We start from the raw sequence: 17,253 nt of genomic DNA on the forward strand, positions 1-17,253 counted from the left end.
GCTTACATTTAGTATATTTACCTTATTATTGAGCTGTATAAACTTCAATTTCAAGTAATTTTTTACTTAAATTAGAATAATTTTTCCTTGTTTTTAGTCCATAATTTGCTACAATTAAGGAAAAAACAAGAATTATCTGGGACTACTTAATTCTAGATATTAAAATCTTATTTCAAAATTTCTTATCAAGTAAAATTAACTTGCTGCATGGACAGATAATTTCACTAGTTTTAAGTAGATTTCTCCTCAAATTTAGTGCTTGTATCTTATATTCAGTCTAGCCTTTTTTGCAGTGTGGTGTTGATATATTTCAAAGTACAGTTCAGGTGGCATCAGAGATGGTGTATAGTATGCAAGAAACACTGGAACCAAATAAACTAAATAGTGTTCAAGGCTTCATGTGCCATGCTCCATGCACTCCTTGGCTGCTGTAAAGTCCTTGACAAGCAATAGCTCTTCCTCCAGTGAGAGGCTGCTGACAGCGGCTGCATGGAGACATTCTGTTTACATGTTTACTTTTTTTCCTTTGGAGAGTGGGAGTTTAATTGATCTCTGTTAACATGCAGGTTTCAAACAGGTAATTAGGGATCATCCAGAAAAAAAGAATGTGGTCTGAACTCCATGGCAGGCTGCAACACAAACAATAATGTGTGTGTGGGTGTGATTGCGGTGCTGTAGCAGTAGAGCCAGAGAAACTGCTGTTATCTTAAATTAATGATAGCCATACCTAATCCAAATTTACTCTCCGCATCTCTTTCAATTCGTCTGCCTATTTCAGCCTTTCTATCTCCACTCTTGTCCATACACGCCCACGGGCGGTGTGAGAGGAGGTAACATAACACCTCAGCAATAGCAGATAAGGGGTGGTCCACAAAGTACAAGTGTGAGAGGTGAGCAGGGGGAGAAGAAAGGAGGAAGGAGGAGTTGAGATGGAGAGGATAGTGGATAGCTGGCTTCACAGGCACAATTGAAAGGTTCTGATTGTCCCATGATAATTGTTAAAAGGTCAGTCCTCCTCCTCCTCCTCCTCGCACAGACTGTGGAGTAGAAGATATGTACAAACACGCACACACACACACACACACACACACACTGTATGTGCGTGCACGCACACCTGTCCCCTCGTTCTAGGGTGCTCTTTAGAGTGACACGGCTACCTTTACAGAATTCTACGGATTAGCACCTTAAATACCACAGCATTGTGATACAAGGATGGAAGAAATGAAAGGAAGAAAAGGTGGCCAAGTGTGGAAGAGGAGGCATTTAATGGTTGCTATCTTTTCATTTGAAATTCAGTGATGCCAAGCAAGGATAAAGGTTGTATCTTGTGGTTGAGTTAGAGTCAATATTAAGGTTAGAGCTCATCCTGTTAAAAACAAGGAAAAGAGCACTTTCCAGATACAAAATAAAAGGTTAAAACTATCAACATGCTGGAGGGGAATTTGTCTTTTAAATTGGAAAAATTTGGTTTTCTACGAATTCTTTGTTTACAGCAGAAGTAAACATAAGTGCAACACTGTACCAGGCTGTGATTGTATTTGTCTCATTTTGTGCCGTGACCAAAAAACGACACACACGACATCCCGTCGTTACATTAATTCTGTCAATTCTCCATGCTCCACAGCATGTGTCTGCAGTACATTAAGATGTATCACTTCTCAATGGACACAACATATTGAAATGGGGTCACAGCAATCAGGGAACAGCTGGCAACGGGAGCATTCACTTCGTCTGCTACTTTATAGTCACTCTGTTTCCGCGACATTTATGAATGGATAATGCCATCTGTCTTGGAGGGAAAGCTGCTCACAGGGAAGGTTTGGGTGATAACTCGTAGATTTAAGAGCTAATTCAGATTGCAGAGCCAGACTGGTTCTGGTCATAAACCCAAGACTTATGATGTTGTACTGAAAAGTTTGCAAGAATATACAGTCTGGTGAATATGATTTTTTTTATTTTCTTTTATCTGTGGTCCACTATGTTAGGAGAAAGTTTAACAAGAGATTTCTGTTTGACAGGTTGAGATCAGATGAATTGCAATTTTTTGTATTAAAAATGCTACTTAAATCATTTCATAAAGATCAATGCATATTAAAGTGCTGACTTTAATTCAAAAGTGACAGCATCAGATCAATGCTAATTTGAATTTGCTGATCAAGCACTGTCATCACTGAAGTGAAAAGGAAGTGGGTTAAAAAAAAAAAAAGAAACAGAGAAAGCAGCCTATTACAATGGGAGGCCATCATGAGATCAATTCTACTGAGAGGCTTCAAGGAACTCATGGAACCTGGTGAACAGCCAGCACACACTCTTGTATATTTGGTTGCACAGATTAATAAACTTACAGAGAAATATGCATGCATGCACATGGAGACACGTGCATCCCTTCTACAATCACTAGCAACAGGACAATGCATGTCAAAATCCATCCAGCTGCTATTGCTCATTCAGCCTGGGATGCATGATTCAACAGAATGACTTTGGGTTTATTTGTGGCTCATGATGAGGTCGAGTGATTTGAGGCACTACACAATGAAAGCTGATTGAGTCACTGGCTGTGGTTACTATTATTTTCTTAACTGGTTCAATCATCACATCAAATGAGCACTGAATGTTGGATACACTCATGGACATCAGAGTTCAACAAGCTGTAATATTTCTGACTGGAGTCAGCAGTCTGCAGGCAGACTGTCCGTTATAGTAAGGGCTAAATGAACTAAAAGTTCCACTCCTGTGGGACGAGTATTATAAAAGAACCTCATGAGATAAATGAATCACTCCCCAGCCTCTGCATTTTATGAAACACATTTGCATAGCATATTGAGATTTGCTGAATTTGCTGAAACACTGCTGCTGTGGATGTGGTTGTATAAATTAATATACAAAAATTATTGGGGTGGGGATTGAGGCTATATTCAGGCTCATGTTTCATGTTTTTTTTTTTTTAAACAAAGCCCTCCCCAACATATCTCATATTATAGTGCACCTCCTCATTAAATTTAATAGAAGGCACTCCGACCTATTTTTTTCAAAATAGTCTGGTAGGTGGATTTAAACAAGGCTAAAAGTCTACAGCCATGTTAGTGACTCTGCAAGGCTGTACTGGGTAAAGCAATGCTTGAAGCTACATACAAATAACAACATGTGAACTTACTATGACAATGTTCTACAAATGTCAACCTCATGGTGGTGCTAGAAGAAAGAATCATCAGTAATTCAATCAAGAATCTGGAAAGCATGGATGTCTAACAATGTTGTGCATGTCCATCCAGTAGATGCTGAGATATTTCAGGTGACAAGTGAAAATTCTGACTGATGGAGCCTCAGGAAAAAGTGAAGGATTCAACCACAGTAATCACAATTCGTCCTGTGGTGAACATGATTATATGAGCCAAACGGCAGTCCATTTAGTAGCAGTTGAGACATTTCATGCAGGAGCTATTTGTAAGTTTTGCTATTGCTACGTATACATACAGGAAAAGTGAAGAGTTCACCAAAGTGAAGTGGTGAATATCTGCACATAAATTCATGCCATTAAATACTTGTTGAGATATTTCTGTCCAGTCCATAATGGTGGACTGACTGCTTCACCAACTGAACAACAGACTGACATTACCATCCCTAGAGTGACATTTATATCAATTTTTTATAACACTGTAGGCCTACAGTATACCTCATACTTTGCTATGAGGCGTACAGAACAAAGATGAAATCTGATGATGTTCTGACAGCTAGAAATCTGTTTTGAAATTAGTTCCTGTCTCTATTTGAACTCTCCTTTTCTTCGCAATAAATGAAGACAGAAATCACCCAGCCTCCAGAACAAGAAAAATAAATTGCATATAGAGTTTGATTTACCAGGGATTATTTTTATCAGAGGATCTTTGTCTTCACCAAAATACAGTATATTTTTCACGTATCACAGACACGGCAGATCTGATTTTACATTGTCATATTTTGTTGATGTATCTATATTACACCAACTGATTGTGAAGATGATAAGAAATTCTTACATAAATATGCAATAGTTTGCTATTATGTACAGTGATCCTGTCATACATGTCTATTTTTACATGATTGATATTGTTTCATTAGCTGTTTGTCCTGTGTCCTGCTTTTTGTTGCTCTTTTGCTACCAACTCATCTTGGCTCACTGAACGCTGTTCACTGTAATGATGTTTGCTGTTTAATAGTGTTGGTTGTACCGCATGTAGTATTGCTGGATTGCTCAGTGTTATGTGCAAAATTGAGCAATTGCTAGGCGATGCGTGTAAGTGAGAGCATGTTTTTTAAGTGACTTTCCTGACAAAATAATGTCGAAAAATGGAGGAAAAAAAGTAAAATTTGAAGCACAATTATTACAAATCGCTGGATGGAAGTAACATTAGTCTTATGCAAATTAACTTCAAGAAGCTTGTATATAGCTTATATATTAAACTTTTTAATATGTCAAATATTTTTCTATTACATTCAGAGACATATACTCCTGCCATGTGTCCTTGAGGAGTGGAGCAGTATCACTAATGACAGGCAAGCAGTTTATATAGGCTACACACAGGATTTAACACCATGGCTATCAGCATGAAAGCACAGACTGTTCCCTCTCATTGGGACTGCTGTCAGGCACAGCGTCTACAGGGTATACTTTTTCCTCGTTGATCAAGAGGTGGAATATTTAACTTGAATTTTAAACAAACTCCAAAAAACCTCATCAATGGAGCTCATTTATAATTTTAATGGGTTGATATTTGGTTTAACTGTATTAATCTATAATACCTCTTCATAGTCTATGGGAAGTGAAATGGAGATATTTAAAGATTAAAAAATTCAAAAGTGAGCAAAATAATTTTTTCATGATTTTCTGATCCTACTTAGAGTAACCCTGCGAGACAGCTGGATCTGTCACAAGCGAGGATCCATCTTTCCAGTCTCCAAGCTATTCACTTGTGGCTGAACAGTGGTTTGGTCCAATAGTTATCCTGAGGAAGCAATTATGGCAGCTACAGAGAAGCGCAAATTTTTCTTACAAAGATGGCAAGAATTGTCTGCCGACATGCTAACCAGCTTTCAAAGCTCCTCAGCCTGCAGCTTGTTGTTGTTATGGTTCATCCAATCACCTGCCAAGAATTTTTATAAAGTGTCTGTCCTTTTCCAAACAGTTTCCAACAAAGCTTTTCCAGATGGTTCTGTGCAGCAAACCATCTGGTGCGTCAAGTTATACTTAAAGCAACATTACAAAAAGAAAAACCATAGCCTACTCACAGATATAGATGTATGCAGGTACTCGTGCATGCAAATACACACTCATTCTTACATTCCCACACACACAAACATCTCTTGACTAGCTAATAAACTTGGCACACATCAAAGTCAAACCTTAAAATTGTCACAACACTGGCGTGGGTTTGCCCATCGGCTAAACTTATATGCCCATGTTTCATAAAAATCAAATTGGATTGGGGCGGAAAGGCAGCCATTATATTGGGATTCTTGTCATGTGCAGTGACCCTGCTGCTTGGTACCACTTGTCTGAGCCCTGCAAGTCCGCTGGTTTTTCATCCACCGCAAATTTACTTTGTCTGATCATTTGTTTTCCAATTACGTCCCTGTCCCTGCTAGCAGAAAATTGTCAGCTTTGGTTATGTGAACCCACTCTTGGGTCTGTAACCAGGGGCAATGTTTGATGCTTAGAACATTTTCATACCCATTAAAAGATGAAGGCTGGGTGAATTATTATCCCACAGAGCTGATTGGGTTTTGCAGGGGTTGGTTTAGGTTGTGATGGTATAGTGGAGCCACACACAAAGACACATTCTTATCTTTCCTCAGTGAAAGACTTGAACCTTCATGCAGAGTACAAAAGTAGTGGATGAAACTCAATGAAAGCAGAAGTTGAAGTTGGATAAGTGTTGGATTTTTCATGAAGCATGGTTTATTTATGTACTCTTGTTATTCAATCAGTTTTTCCCACTTTCCTCACATCTGTGTTCAATATTTGACCAGTTTAAAAGTAAATAAAATTGTCACACTATTTGTTCACTGTAACACATTCACAGTAATTGCCGGCAACCTACGCCTTTGGCACTGCATCGCAATTTAGATGAAAGATGCTGAACTGAACCTCAAAAAGAAGATTACACCCATGTGGCAGGGAAATACAACAGATGAGCATAACAATGGCAGGAAAAAATGGAATGGGACTTTGAGAGGTAGAGCAGAGGACAAAACAGCAGGGAAAGAAAGCAACAGAATCAATGTTTGGCTATAACTGTCGCATTAGCCATGACAAATGAGGCCGACGACAGAAACTCTGGAAGTTGACGCAGGACATTCCAATAATCAAGCGCTAAATAATCAGACACAATGGATTCTGAGAAGGAGAGGCAATATGCTGCCATGGCTCTCAGAAGAGGAGCATCAACTCATATATTGACCTTTAAAAATGCTATTAATGGATGATATCTTCAGTTCATAGCTGTGTGACAAGTTCTCTTGGAGGCTATTGTGTGCAGTGAAATTACATTGTAGTGCGGTTCCTCCACTGACAGCCTGTAGTATTTATCTGGGGTCCGATTTCACATCATAGAGTCAGGAGGTTTTAAAATGGAAAGCGCAGTTAGAATAAAAAAAAAACATGACTGATGGAGCTATCAAGTATTGTGAAATGTATTGAGCCGCAACGCAAGATTTGTCACTATACCAATACAGCACTCTGTCGTACATCAGTGTGTTTTCTCTGGATAATGGGCAGATGACAGTTGATGCAGTCATTGCTGAAAGCAACACACACACACACACACACACACACACACACACACACACACACACACAAACACACACACGCACACACACACACATGCAAACAAACAAAGAAACTATAGGAGATTCCATTTTCAGCACTCAGGTCTGTCAGCCAGCCTGTTTTTGACAGGTTAAGAGCAATTTCTGGCCTTGATGCACAGCTCAGTGTTTTATTTCTGTTATTCCTTCATGGTCCAGAGAGGCTGCTAACAATTCAGAAACATTTCAGAGGTTTGAAGAATAAAGTAGCCATGCATTCTGACAGTCAAAAGTCTGTCATTGGGAAGTGAGTAGATCAAACTTTGGGTGTTAATGAGGTTGCTTTTGCCAAGGTTATTTCTTGGGCATTTTAGATTGGTAAGAGACAGGAAAGACTAGGGTGCAGAACTCGACACACTACTACTAATGAGCTCCAGATAAACTAAAACAAAGAAAATAAAATAGGTTTTGAGATCTTAGAGGGGCCCTTTACAACACTGGGCTACAAGATGGAGGATAGAGGACGTGTCATAGTTCATACTGTACTTCATTGGTGCAAAGCTCTGACAAATTTGTCAATCAAATTATGTATACCCAAATGTTGTGGAGTAGACCTGAGGCTTTTTGGCCCCTGGGCAGTGTCTCACTTTGCAAGGTTGGTAATCCATTGTTAAATGTAGAACTCAAGAAAGAGAATGCATATTTATCTGTATAGTGCATCTGGAAGGGTAATTCAAATTGTTTTATATAAGATATAAAAAGGAAAAGCAGACATGATAAAAGAAAGGGCAATATAAGTGACGCATATAAACAGGATTTTAAAAAGAATGCAATAAAACAGAACATAAAATTGAGCTGAGAATGAATAACTCGAGAGGAGGCAAACTGGCATAAAAATTGTATTATTATGCCTTGATTTAAAAGAATTGAGGGCTGTTTTCAAGTTTTCCAGGAAATTGTTCCAGATATGCGATACATTAAAAAAAAATAACGGAATATTGCTTCTTGGTGTTTGGTTTTGACTCTGGGGATAATAAGCAGGCCTGTCCTGGATGACCTCAGAGGTCTGGAGGGTTCATACGAGAGCAGCAGCATAACAGAAATGTATTTTAGCCCTAAACCATTCACTGCTCTGTAGCCCAGCAGAAGTATTTTAAAATCAATATTTAGACAACCAGGAAACCAGAGTAAACATCTGAGAAGTCAAAGTGAAAACTAGGAACAGTGTGTTGAATTTCATCAACTTTTGCTAATATCGAGCCTTTCTAAGTTTTGCTGGGACACAACTCCTTTAATTCTTGTTCTATTTTAAGGTAAATGCAGGTTTGCAGTTTTTGTTTTTACCTGTTTGTGGATAATAAAAATTGAATCTTTGTCCATTTCTGTCTTGGTTTGCAGTCTTTAATGTTACAAATTCATGGTGAACACTGGCTTTTAATTGTTCTTCCCTGGCACCAAAAACAATTATTTCTGTTCTATATTTGTTTAACTTGGGACATTCAATTCAATGCACCATGATGTAGCTTCTTGGTAATACCATTATGTAAATGTGTGTGTTGTCCGCATAATTATGGTGAGACATTTTGTGGTAAGATAAGTGCTTGATTCTTAAAACACTACTTTAGAAACTAGCTGTTAAATTAGGAGTCTGGTTTGACTGTCAGCAGATTCCACTTCTCTGCACCTACAGAGAGAAACATGCAGTTACAGGAGCAATGGCTGAAAACCGAACATGCCTGTGCATCTTTATGCGTCAACCTCATTGTCAGCCCTCTCAGGTACAGCAATCTGACGATGCTGTTGAGCAACACAAAATCCCCCCCCCTTCCAGGGCTTGGATCAAATCCTGCAGCAACTTCCCTCCCTCGCTCACCTTGTGATTATCTCTCACTCTCAACTTTTCTGTTTTCTCCATTCAGGAGCAATAACTTCCTATTCTTTGAAATGGAAAACTGCTGCTGAAGGCTTTTCAAGTGCACTTAAGATTCATTTGAACTTCAACAAGAAATTCTGTAGCTGTAGGGGGGCGTTTGTGACATATAGCTCATTTTTTCTGACAATACATATTCATATACGGCATTTTCTTTGCTTGCCTCCTCAGAGGGACACATTTACACGTTTTAATAAAAGAGAGTGGTGACACCGGTATCTGCTGCTTGTGTGCTGTTGTACAATGATGTCTCTCACTCTTGAGACGTCTAAAATGTGATTTAAAAAAAAAAGAGAGAGAGAAAAAAACATGTAATAACAGAAATTTATGGCTGACAAGCGGCAGCGAGCTTCTGCTTAGCATATAATGTGGTTAATTCACCCAATTTCCAAGTTCATATCCTTCCAGCTGGCATGGGTAAGTGGTGAATAATATGTTTCCCTTCACTGCTGGTGTTTATGTAGGTACAGCTTACCTTGTACAATGAGGTAGACCTGCGAGGTCTTGGGCTGCTGCTTAGTCTGTATGGAGCAGGTATATGACCCCTCATCATACACATCCACCTGCACACAATCAAACAGAATAATGTTGCAAATTTATATTATCATGACAATACAACTGGCAGAGCAGTTTATTTTATCTTCTTGCTATTCTATTACCTTTTTACAGATATAATGTTTCATTTTCATATTTCCCTTTGTATTCAATTCATTAAATTATTATAATTTTCCAAAAAATAACCAAATCAATATTTGCAACAATTAAAAATCAAACCTGCAAATTAAACAACAACATTAACATGGTGACGTGATTGTGAATGGATGGTTTTGGTTAAGTGACATCACAGATGAGACACAACATGGTTACTTTATTAACATCTAAACAAAACTGCGGCTTGGCTTATCCAACATTCTGTTGTTTAGTTTTCCCTTCTTTTCTTTCAGAGTTTGGGTGAACACTTCAGCGTAGTACTGCCATAAATGATAATCCAGCAGAACATGAGTAAAATTACTTATACGTATGTAATAGTTGCCCATTGTCCTGTCTATTTCCATTGATAAATCTGGATCCTTGAGGTATGTAGTGGTTTGTTTTCACTGTCACAGGGATGAAATCGATTTCCATTTTCCTGATTGATTGTACTTTAACTTTAAAGTGGCTATTTGTTTTCTCTGCCGTTGAATGTGGTTGCTTTCTGGGAGCATGCGGTAGTGACTGTCACTTGACAAGAGCTTCACCCATCGCTGAATTTATAATACAAGAGGTTACAATACACCCTCTGAGCGGCGCTACGTCTTCAGGGAAGATTAGAGGCTACAGTGAGTTGCTCTCGGAAAGTGACAAGATGGGCTGGGGATGGCTGGTTAGCATGCTAACGTCAGTAGTAGAAAAATAGGATTGAGACAAGAGTTCACATTGGTATTGCTTTCCACAGCTGGAGACAGCTCTTGGTGAGTAAAGGAATGAAGTTTGATGTATTAAGTGTGAATGACTTTTTACCTTTGGACACAGACAGGATGGCTGTTTACCCCTGTTTCTAGACTTTGTGCTAAGGTAACCGTCCTGGCTCCAGCTTCATATTAAGTGGGCAAAATGTCAAACTAATCCTTAAGCTTGCTTACATTTTTTTTAATGTAAAAACATTTCCATCTCTGGAGAGCACATAGGAAGTGTTAAATGAAAACGTAAGAATGAAGCGCAGAAAAAAGTCCCTTTGACTGAGTCTGCTGCATAAATAAATGAATTAACAAATGGATAAATATTTAAACAGCACATCTCCTGCTCTTAAAAAGAATACATTTAAGTCAAAGTGTGCAGTTTATTAAGGTCATGTTTCATGATCACTGGATAGGATTCTTAAAACCAAGAGAAATGTTTTCTCTCTGATCCTTAAATGCAAATTTGTAAATCTGTAATCTAAACCCAGCTCTCCATGAATCAGGTATGTGAGGATTGTAGAACGGACAGAGGCCAGCCTTTACACGCTGTGGTCAACGTTACCTTTTGTATGCGCAGGCTGTACTCCAGCTGTCCCTTAGTGACCAGATCTACTCTGGGGTCCAGGGACCACTTGTCCTGGCCTGCAAAGATGATGTTGGATCGATTGAGCCAGGCCACCTTGGACACTTTGTCATCAACGTAACACCTGTGGGCATGACAAGATCAATTTAGGTGAGGAGAAGGAAATAGAAATAGAAGGCTTGGTTTCTCATTAGGGGATGGAGTGTGAAAGGGTGTGAAAAGAGAGGACCTCTGGCCTCTTTCATTTCATGATGTGAAATCGTTCTAGGAGAATGGAAATGTGGAGTTTTTTTGGATAGAAAATAACCAAATGACAGCAACTGCTATCCCACAGAGTAGGCGGGCTGTAGGAATTGTTTTGAGAAGGTTTATAGACACAATCGTGTCTTGAAACAATGGACTAATCTGGGTATATTGCAACATAGTGCTATATTTGATACTGCTGACCAGCAAAGGTATTCCAAAGTTAGTTAACTTAATCAGACAACTCAGCACTTCACATATCCTGAGGTCTCGAAAGAAAATTTGAGGAGCATCTATTTCTCTCTCCCATTCTCTCTTTTCCTCCCACTCATTCTCTCATTATCTCCCTTTTTCCCCTCTCTCTTCTTCTCCCTCTTTGAATCTGCCTCCCTTCCTGCGTCTGATAAATACATCGCCTTTAACAGTGAGCCTATTCCTGTGAATGAGAAAGGACACCGGTATCCTCTTGTTTACCTCTTGTTGCACGCTGTCAGAGCATTACGCCAAGTAAGCTCAAGCTAAGACATCTTGCACGAGAGGGAAGGGAGCCGAGCGTCTGCCTAATGAATAAATGTAAATGTGAGAAGACGTCGGAATCAATGAGAATGGATATCAGCTGTAATGCAAGCCGACAGTGGATGCGCCTCACATGCAAATTCCGGCAACTCCCCGAGCCTTGGCTGCGCACACAGCTTTGCAGTGTGTTGGGCTACAAGACAGTAGATTAGGGAGGCAGTGGAGTGAGGCTGTCTTTGGCAGGTGACCCTGGGTGATGCACAAAAGTGTTGGTGCAGTCACCCCAGCCTGTTACCCAGTGGGAGCTGGATGTCAGATTTGTCGAGGGCTTGTACTCGCAGCTTGAAACCTTGTTGATGTTCCTTCCCTTTGTGCAGAGCCCAGATAACCCACTGTATATATTGACTCACTCTGACATCTACCTTCTACTTCCCTCACTCTGAAATGTTTATAGAGTATTGTTTCAAATATCTTCAGGCCTCTAATTAATAGAGATGATGCAAAGGCATCCAAAACTAATTCACACACATTTCCCTATAATCGCAGAGAAGCTATACGAACAACTCTTCCTGCAAAACTAACCATAATCCAGAAGGAACATCTGGAGCACCAAAATGAAGCCTCGCTGATATAACTCAAATTCATATAATATGGATCATTTTATGCCTTTAACTTCTCAAAATATCCACGAATGAAAGGCCCCTGTGGTGCGTGATCCGTGCAAGTTAGACGCTAAAACCTTCAGAACTTCATTTTAATATTCCGGTCAAGACCTCAGTGCTTTCACAGATACAAAAACATAATTTAGAATTCCGTGAAGATATCTCAAAATTTAACTTAACACAACAATGGTATAGAGCACTGTGGCTTGAATAAAGCATTGGAACAAGCGGTGGCAAAAGATAAACTGTAAATATATATGAAACACAGTTATGCTGCCCATTTCTCATCCAATATATAAAATCTGAAATTATTAAGATATTTTCTTGTATGCAAGATGTTCCCATCAAACACTGCATTATACATCATCAAACATCACACTTCAATGAAATTTCCATTTGATTAAGCATTAAATTCATCAGAATCATCAGGATTGTTTTGGTTTCCTGTCAAACATGTACATTTGCTTTACAAAATATAATATCTTCTAAATGATAACACTCTACATGAAACATGTAGACATACAGTGACAGGTTGAACAGTTTTTAGGTGTTTGTTGTGAAGCTAATAAACATGAACAGTTGCATTTTGTTTGTTTTCAGTGAGCTTTCTTCCTCTCCAACCTTATTACCACTCATCTCCTACCATGAAGTAACCAGGAGGAGAGGGAAAACACAAATCAGGAGAGTGGAAGACAGAAGGAGGAGACGTGAACAGAATCATGATACTAGTTTCCTTGTGTTGTCTCTTTCCTCTTTTCCTCGATTGCGCTAAACTGTACTGACATTTCAAAGAGATGATTTAACTACAGATCTGCAACACATATTCAACCAACAATCCATTGTTGAAATGTAATAATTTAATAGTTCAAAGTATGTATCTTGTGATATTCTTGTAGTCTTGCGGTTGTGGTCACTGTGTCACTTACTGTTACTGATCTCAGAGACATCATGCTTAATTAAATATTGCTGATGACACCACTCAAAGTCCAGACCAGAAGTCTTCCGCTTCATTGGGTTTTAATTTATTTTATCTTAAAAAGGCTTCACTACTCTACCTCGGAAAGCAGACAAACTTCAATTGTCATCACACATTCACTGACACATTTATTACTGTTTACTATTTAGAGAGTGAACAGAGACTATTGAACAACAATGGACTGATGTGGCAAGCTGTTGCTTTCTGCTATGTTGATGGCAAATGCAGATTTTATTTCATTTTATTTATTTATTTATTTCTGAAACACCATGACAGATGCTTTGTGATCGCTAGAAATACAGTTCAGAGACTGTCGAATTTTCATCTACAGTCATTGTGTGATTAAGAAAGAAATATTTAAGAATTTAAGCTCCTGAAATTAACTTGAGATAAGACGAAGCTTGTGTAGAGAGTGAGTAATTGGAATGAGCAACCATTGTAATAGAATTCAGAACAGAAAAACAAACAAGCAAGCAAACAAACAAAACTTTCTTAAACTACAGCAGTAAAGTAGAAAGAACAGCTGTGGAGATTATATAAAGATAGAAACGTTACATTTTCCACAGCCAGTAATTAAAGGAGTGTACTTTAGTTCAATACGCTCTCTCCTATCCAAATATTCATTTGTATAATAATCATTACAGAAACATTGCACTGTGACTGTGCACACTGAAGCAGTATTATGTCACATTGCACTGTACATACATACGGTATCACTGTGCATTATGAAGCAGTAAGGAGGACAATGTGCCTTTCATGTTTTTGTCAGAACTCTTGCCTCCTGGTGAAGCTCAACAGGAGACTGTTACACAGGTCATTTTTAATATGTGGGCCACTTGAAGTGAGGTGTTATTTCAAGTGTTTTATTTCATGTCATCAGAAGTGTAAAACACATCATAGACACTGTTGGAATAGCTTTCATAGTTTCTTGTTAATGCCACTGAAATACATTTTGCCTGCCTCCAATCTAAACAAGATAAAAACCCCAAACATCCAAGCAAGAATTACATATTTGAATGTCAATCCATATTATGGTCTATATGTATTCATTGGATAAGTGAAAACTATCAAACTTATCAACCTATCAAAGTCATTAGTGAATATGACGTTTACACCAAATTTCCTGGCATCCATCCATTACCTATTGACATATTTCAGCCTGAACCAAAGTGGTGAACATACCAACCGACCGACTGACAGACTGACACTGCTGTAGAGCCAGGGAGCTGTCGCGTGGTTTAAAATGACTACAGAAATCAAGTTGCAACCAAAACTGTAAACAAATGAATGAATGAATTAATGACACCTATCACTACATTAATGAAATTAAATTGTAATGTGATTTGGGGTGTAATGTGGGTTTGATTTTGACTTCCAAACTATAGAGAAATAATGTAAAAATAAACTCCTGAACAGGCACTCCTACAGTATGTCCTCTGCCAGAAGGACTTTGATGGTAATATCAAAGCATCTTACTGTGCTTCCCACATTCCTGGAACAGCTGTCAAGATCTTGGGGCAGATGTCAGTTTGTAGGTCATGAAGGAAGAAGAAAATATGGTGAAGTAAAAGAGGAAGCATTTGTTGTACGGCAGGATGCGCCCAATTATACCCTCTGTCTAAGTGAGACAAGCAGTTTTAACTGTGAATAGCATTCACACTATGAGTGTGTCTTCTCCGAAGCGTCATGCGAGCCCTTGGATAAATATAGGTGACTGGAACTATTAATCATCCAAATGTTTCTAATTGTATTACCTCATTCCAGTTGGCGGTCACCATATGCTGCTCCATATGGGTCAAAAAAATATATAAATAAATATGAAACACCGTACATGTTCTGTACATGCCACTGCACTCAGGCTTCAATCAGACCCATACTCTGCTGGCCTTATCTCTTCCCCTGTCATCTCTTCACACCACTGCCTCGCCAATCCACTTCTCTTTTTCTCCCTATCCCTGTTTTCTCACCCCGTCTGCCTGTCATCCCAGTCCTCCTCATTCCACTCCATAGGTTTCTTCTCCCCTCTCATCTCTCTATTAACACTCTGGAGCAGAAGTGGACGGCGTGGAATAAACATTCAAGGAACTGTTCATTGATCTGCGCAACAGATCAGGGGTTTCTTGGCTAGGCCTCTTGCCCTCCCTCTGGCTGTGTTCCCTCAAAGTGCTCGAGCTCCAGAGGGTCCCTTGGTACGAAGTGTAGAGCATGCTCAGTAGTAGCCGGTACCTGTTCTCACTAATGAGCAACTGCCTGGGAAGTGGAGAAGCTCCTATCACTTGTCAGAGCAGTTGTCTGCCTGTAGCTCTTGCTTCCTTCTAGCTGAGTAGCTGTCAAGGTGCCTGCGCAGGGCCAGGTTTCACGGGCTGTGCCGGGGCCCTGCTGGACAGAATTAGAAATAAGAGCTTGACTGTCTCTGCCTGGCCTGATCTGAGCTGCATTCAACAAGTCACTTGCAGGGAACTCGATTTGATTGGAATAGCGAGCCACGGTTGAACGATTTGTAATGAAAATCCATCCCATTAACTGGCTGCAGCCCTCACAATGATGCAGAATCCCAGCTGTATTATTTAGCTAGTCTTATTTATTTGAATATTTGGAAAAAGAAAAAGGAAAATCAACCCATTTTAATCACAACAGCATCTCCATGTTTGAAATCCTCTGCAGAATCCTTTGGAAGCCCATAATCCTCTGTAGAATACATATTCTCCGTTAACATGAAAAAGCTTGTAAATGCTAGCAAATATTTGCTGATGCTTGTAAACAGAACGCCTTGTTTTTGCACCTTTTTTTTTTTACAAAGTGGCGTTGTTGTTTGTCAGTCCCTTCAGGGCTGGGTTTATGCAGGATCTTGCTTGTGATGGATGCCTAGGTTGCTGTCTTGCGCTGTTTTACCCTGAGCTTTGTTGATGGATGCTCTGCTGTGCTATATTATACTCTTTTCTGCCCCGCTATGCTGTGCCAGTATGGACCGGCCAATAGGCTATGGCTGACAGGGGACTGTGTGGGCTGACAGATGCCTGGGCCAGAGCTGCTGAGCTGGGCTTGTGTTGACAGGAGGGTTGGGCTGGATGGATCCCTGCTCCAGGGCTAGCCGTGGGGGAGGACCAAAGAGCAGTCTGGAGCCAAGGAGTGAAACTGTAATGAGAGGAACGATGTGCCAAGACTGACAGAGCAGCCACACCACCCGCTATCCCCATCAATACCCAGTTCTCCTCATCTCACCTCATCATTTCTTTCCTTCTTTGCCTCTCTGACACCTCTCACCCCTTAACAAAACACTTTTTTCTCCATTTCCTCTTTGTTGTGTTTATGTCTCGTTCCGACCTCCACCCTCTTCAACCTTCTGTCTCCATCTCATTCCCTTCCTCTCTGCTTCTCTAGGTTTATCCCCGTATTGACTGGGCAACCTGTGTCATTAAGGTATATCTGTGAACACACGTGTTTTGGAGATTTTTGTGTGTGTGTGTGTTGCAGCAAATACCCCAACCTGCCATATGGACAGAATCTGAAATACTCTCTCTGAAAGACTCAACTTGTTTCATCAATCGATAGAGATTAAAGGTGAGACTGGGACACTGGCTGTTTGATCAAAATCTGCGTCACTCCAGCCTGGTCGGCCAGAGCCTCCAAAGTCTGGCCTCTAAGTTCTGTGTCCTTGTTGCGGACATGCATGTGGTGAGGGGAGCAATAACAGACAGAGGGAGGGAGATGGAGAGATCAGCCAATCAGACCAACAAACACACAGCCAGAGAAAGAAAAGATGCACCGCAGAAGAAAGCAACACTGAGAGAGAGAGAGAGAGAGAGAGAGAGAGAGAGAGAGAGAGAGAGAGAGAAACATGAGCAAAGGAGTAGGAGCAAAGCTAAAGCTGCATATCAAATCAAAGTCAGGTCATTCGTTTATTGCCCTCAAAGCAGTTCCTTGTCCCAGATATCCACTGCATAGCAAGTTAAATGTATTTCTGGTAAGGTCTAGGTTAATCCCCTAGGACTGGGCTTAGAGGAACAAAGCATTTATTGAAATACCTGGTGCAATGCTGTCTTGCTATGGAATTTACCTTTCACTTTTCCATTTTCTATTTGGCAAAATAGGAGGCTCTGAGGATACATTTCTGCCTCTGCCAC

At 39.8% G+C, this 17,253-nt stretch overlaps 1 protein-coding gene across 1 annotated transcript in view; it reads right to left on the reverse strand.

Moving 5' to 3' along the window:
- The window catches only part of LOC111654255 (limbic system-associated membrane protein-like), a gene marked incomplete at its 3' end in the record, with an annotated part of 151,138 nt that overhangs the window by 21,983 nt on the left and 111,902 nt on the right, over positions 1–17,253 (reverse strand). Inside the window, exons 2-3 of the mRNA XM_023405192.2 lie at positions 10,712–10,856; positions 9,186–9,273 (exon numbers count right to left, since the gene is read on the reverse strand). Of these exons, the coding sequence (XP_023260960.1) occupies positions 9,186–9,273; positions 10,712–10,856 (233 nt within the window). The remainder of the gene's footprint in view (positions 1–9,185; positions 9,274–10,711; positions 10,857–17,253) is intronic.

This window comes from Seriola lalandi, unplaced genomic scaffold (genome assembly GCF_002814215.2).
Source record: "Seriola lalandi dorsalis isolate HSWRI2012SDOR001 ecotype SW California unplaced genomic scaffold, Sedor1 jcf7180002054266, whole genome shotgun sequence".
Lineage (NCBI taxonomy): Eukaryota > Metazoa > Chordata > Actinopteri > Carangiformes > Carangidae > Seriola > Seriola lalandi.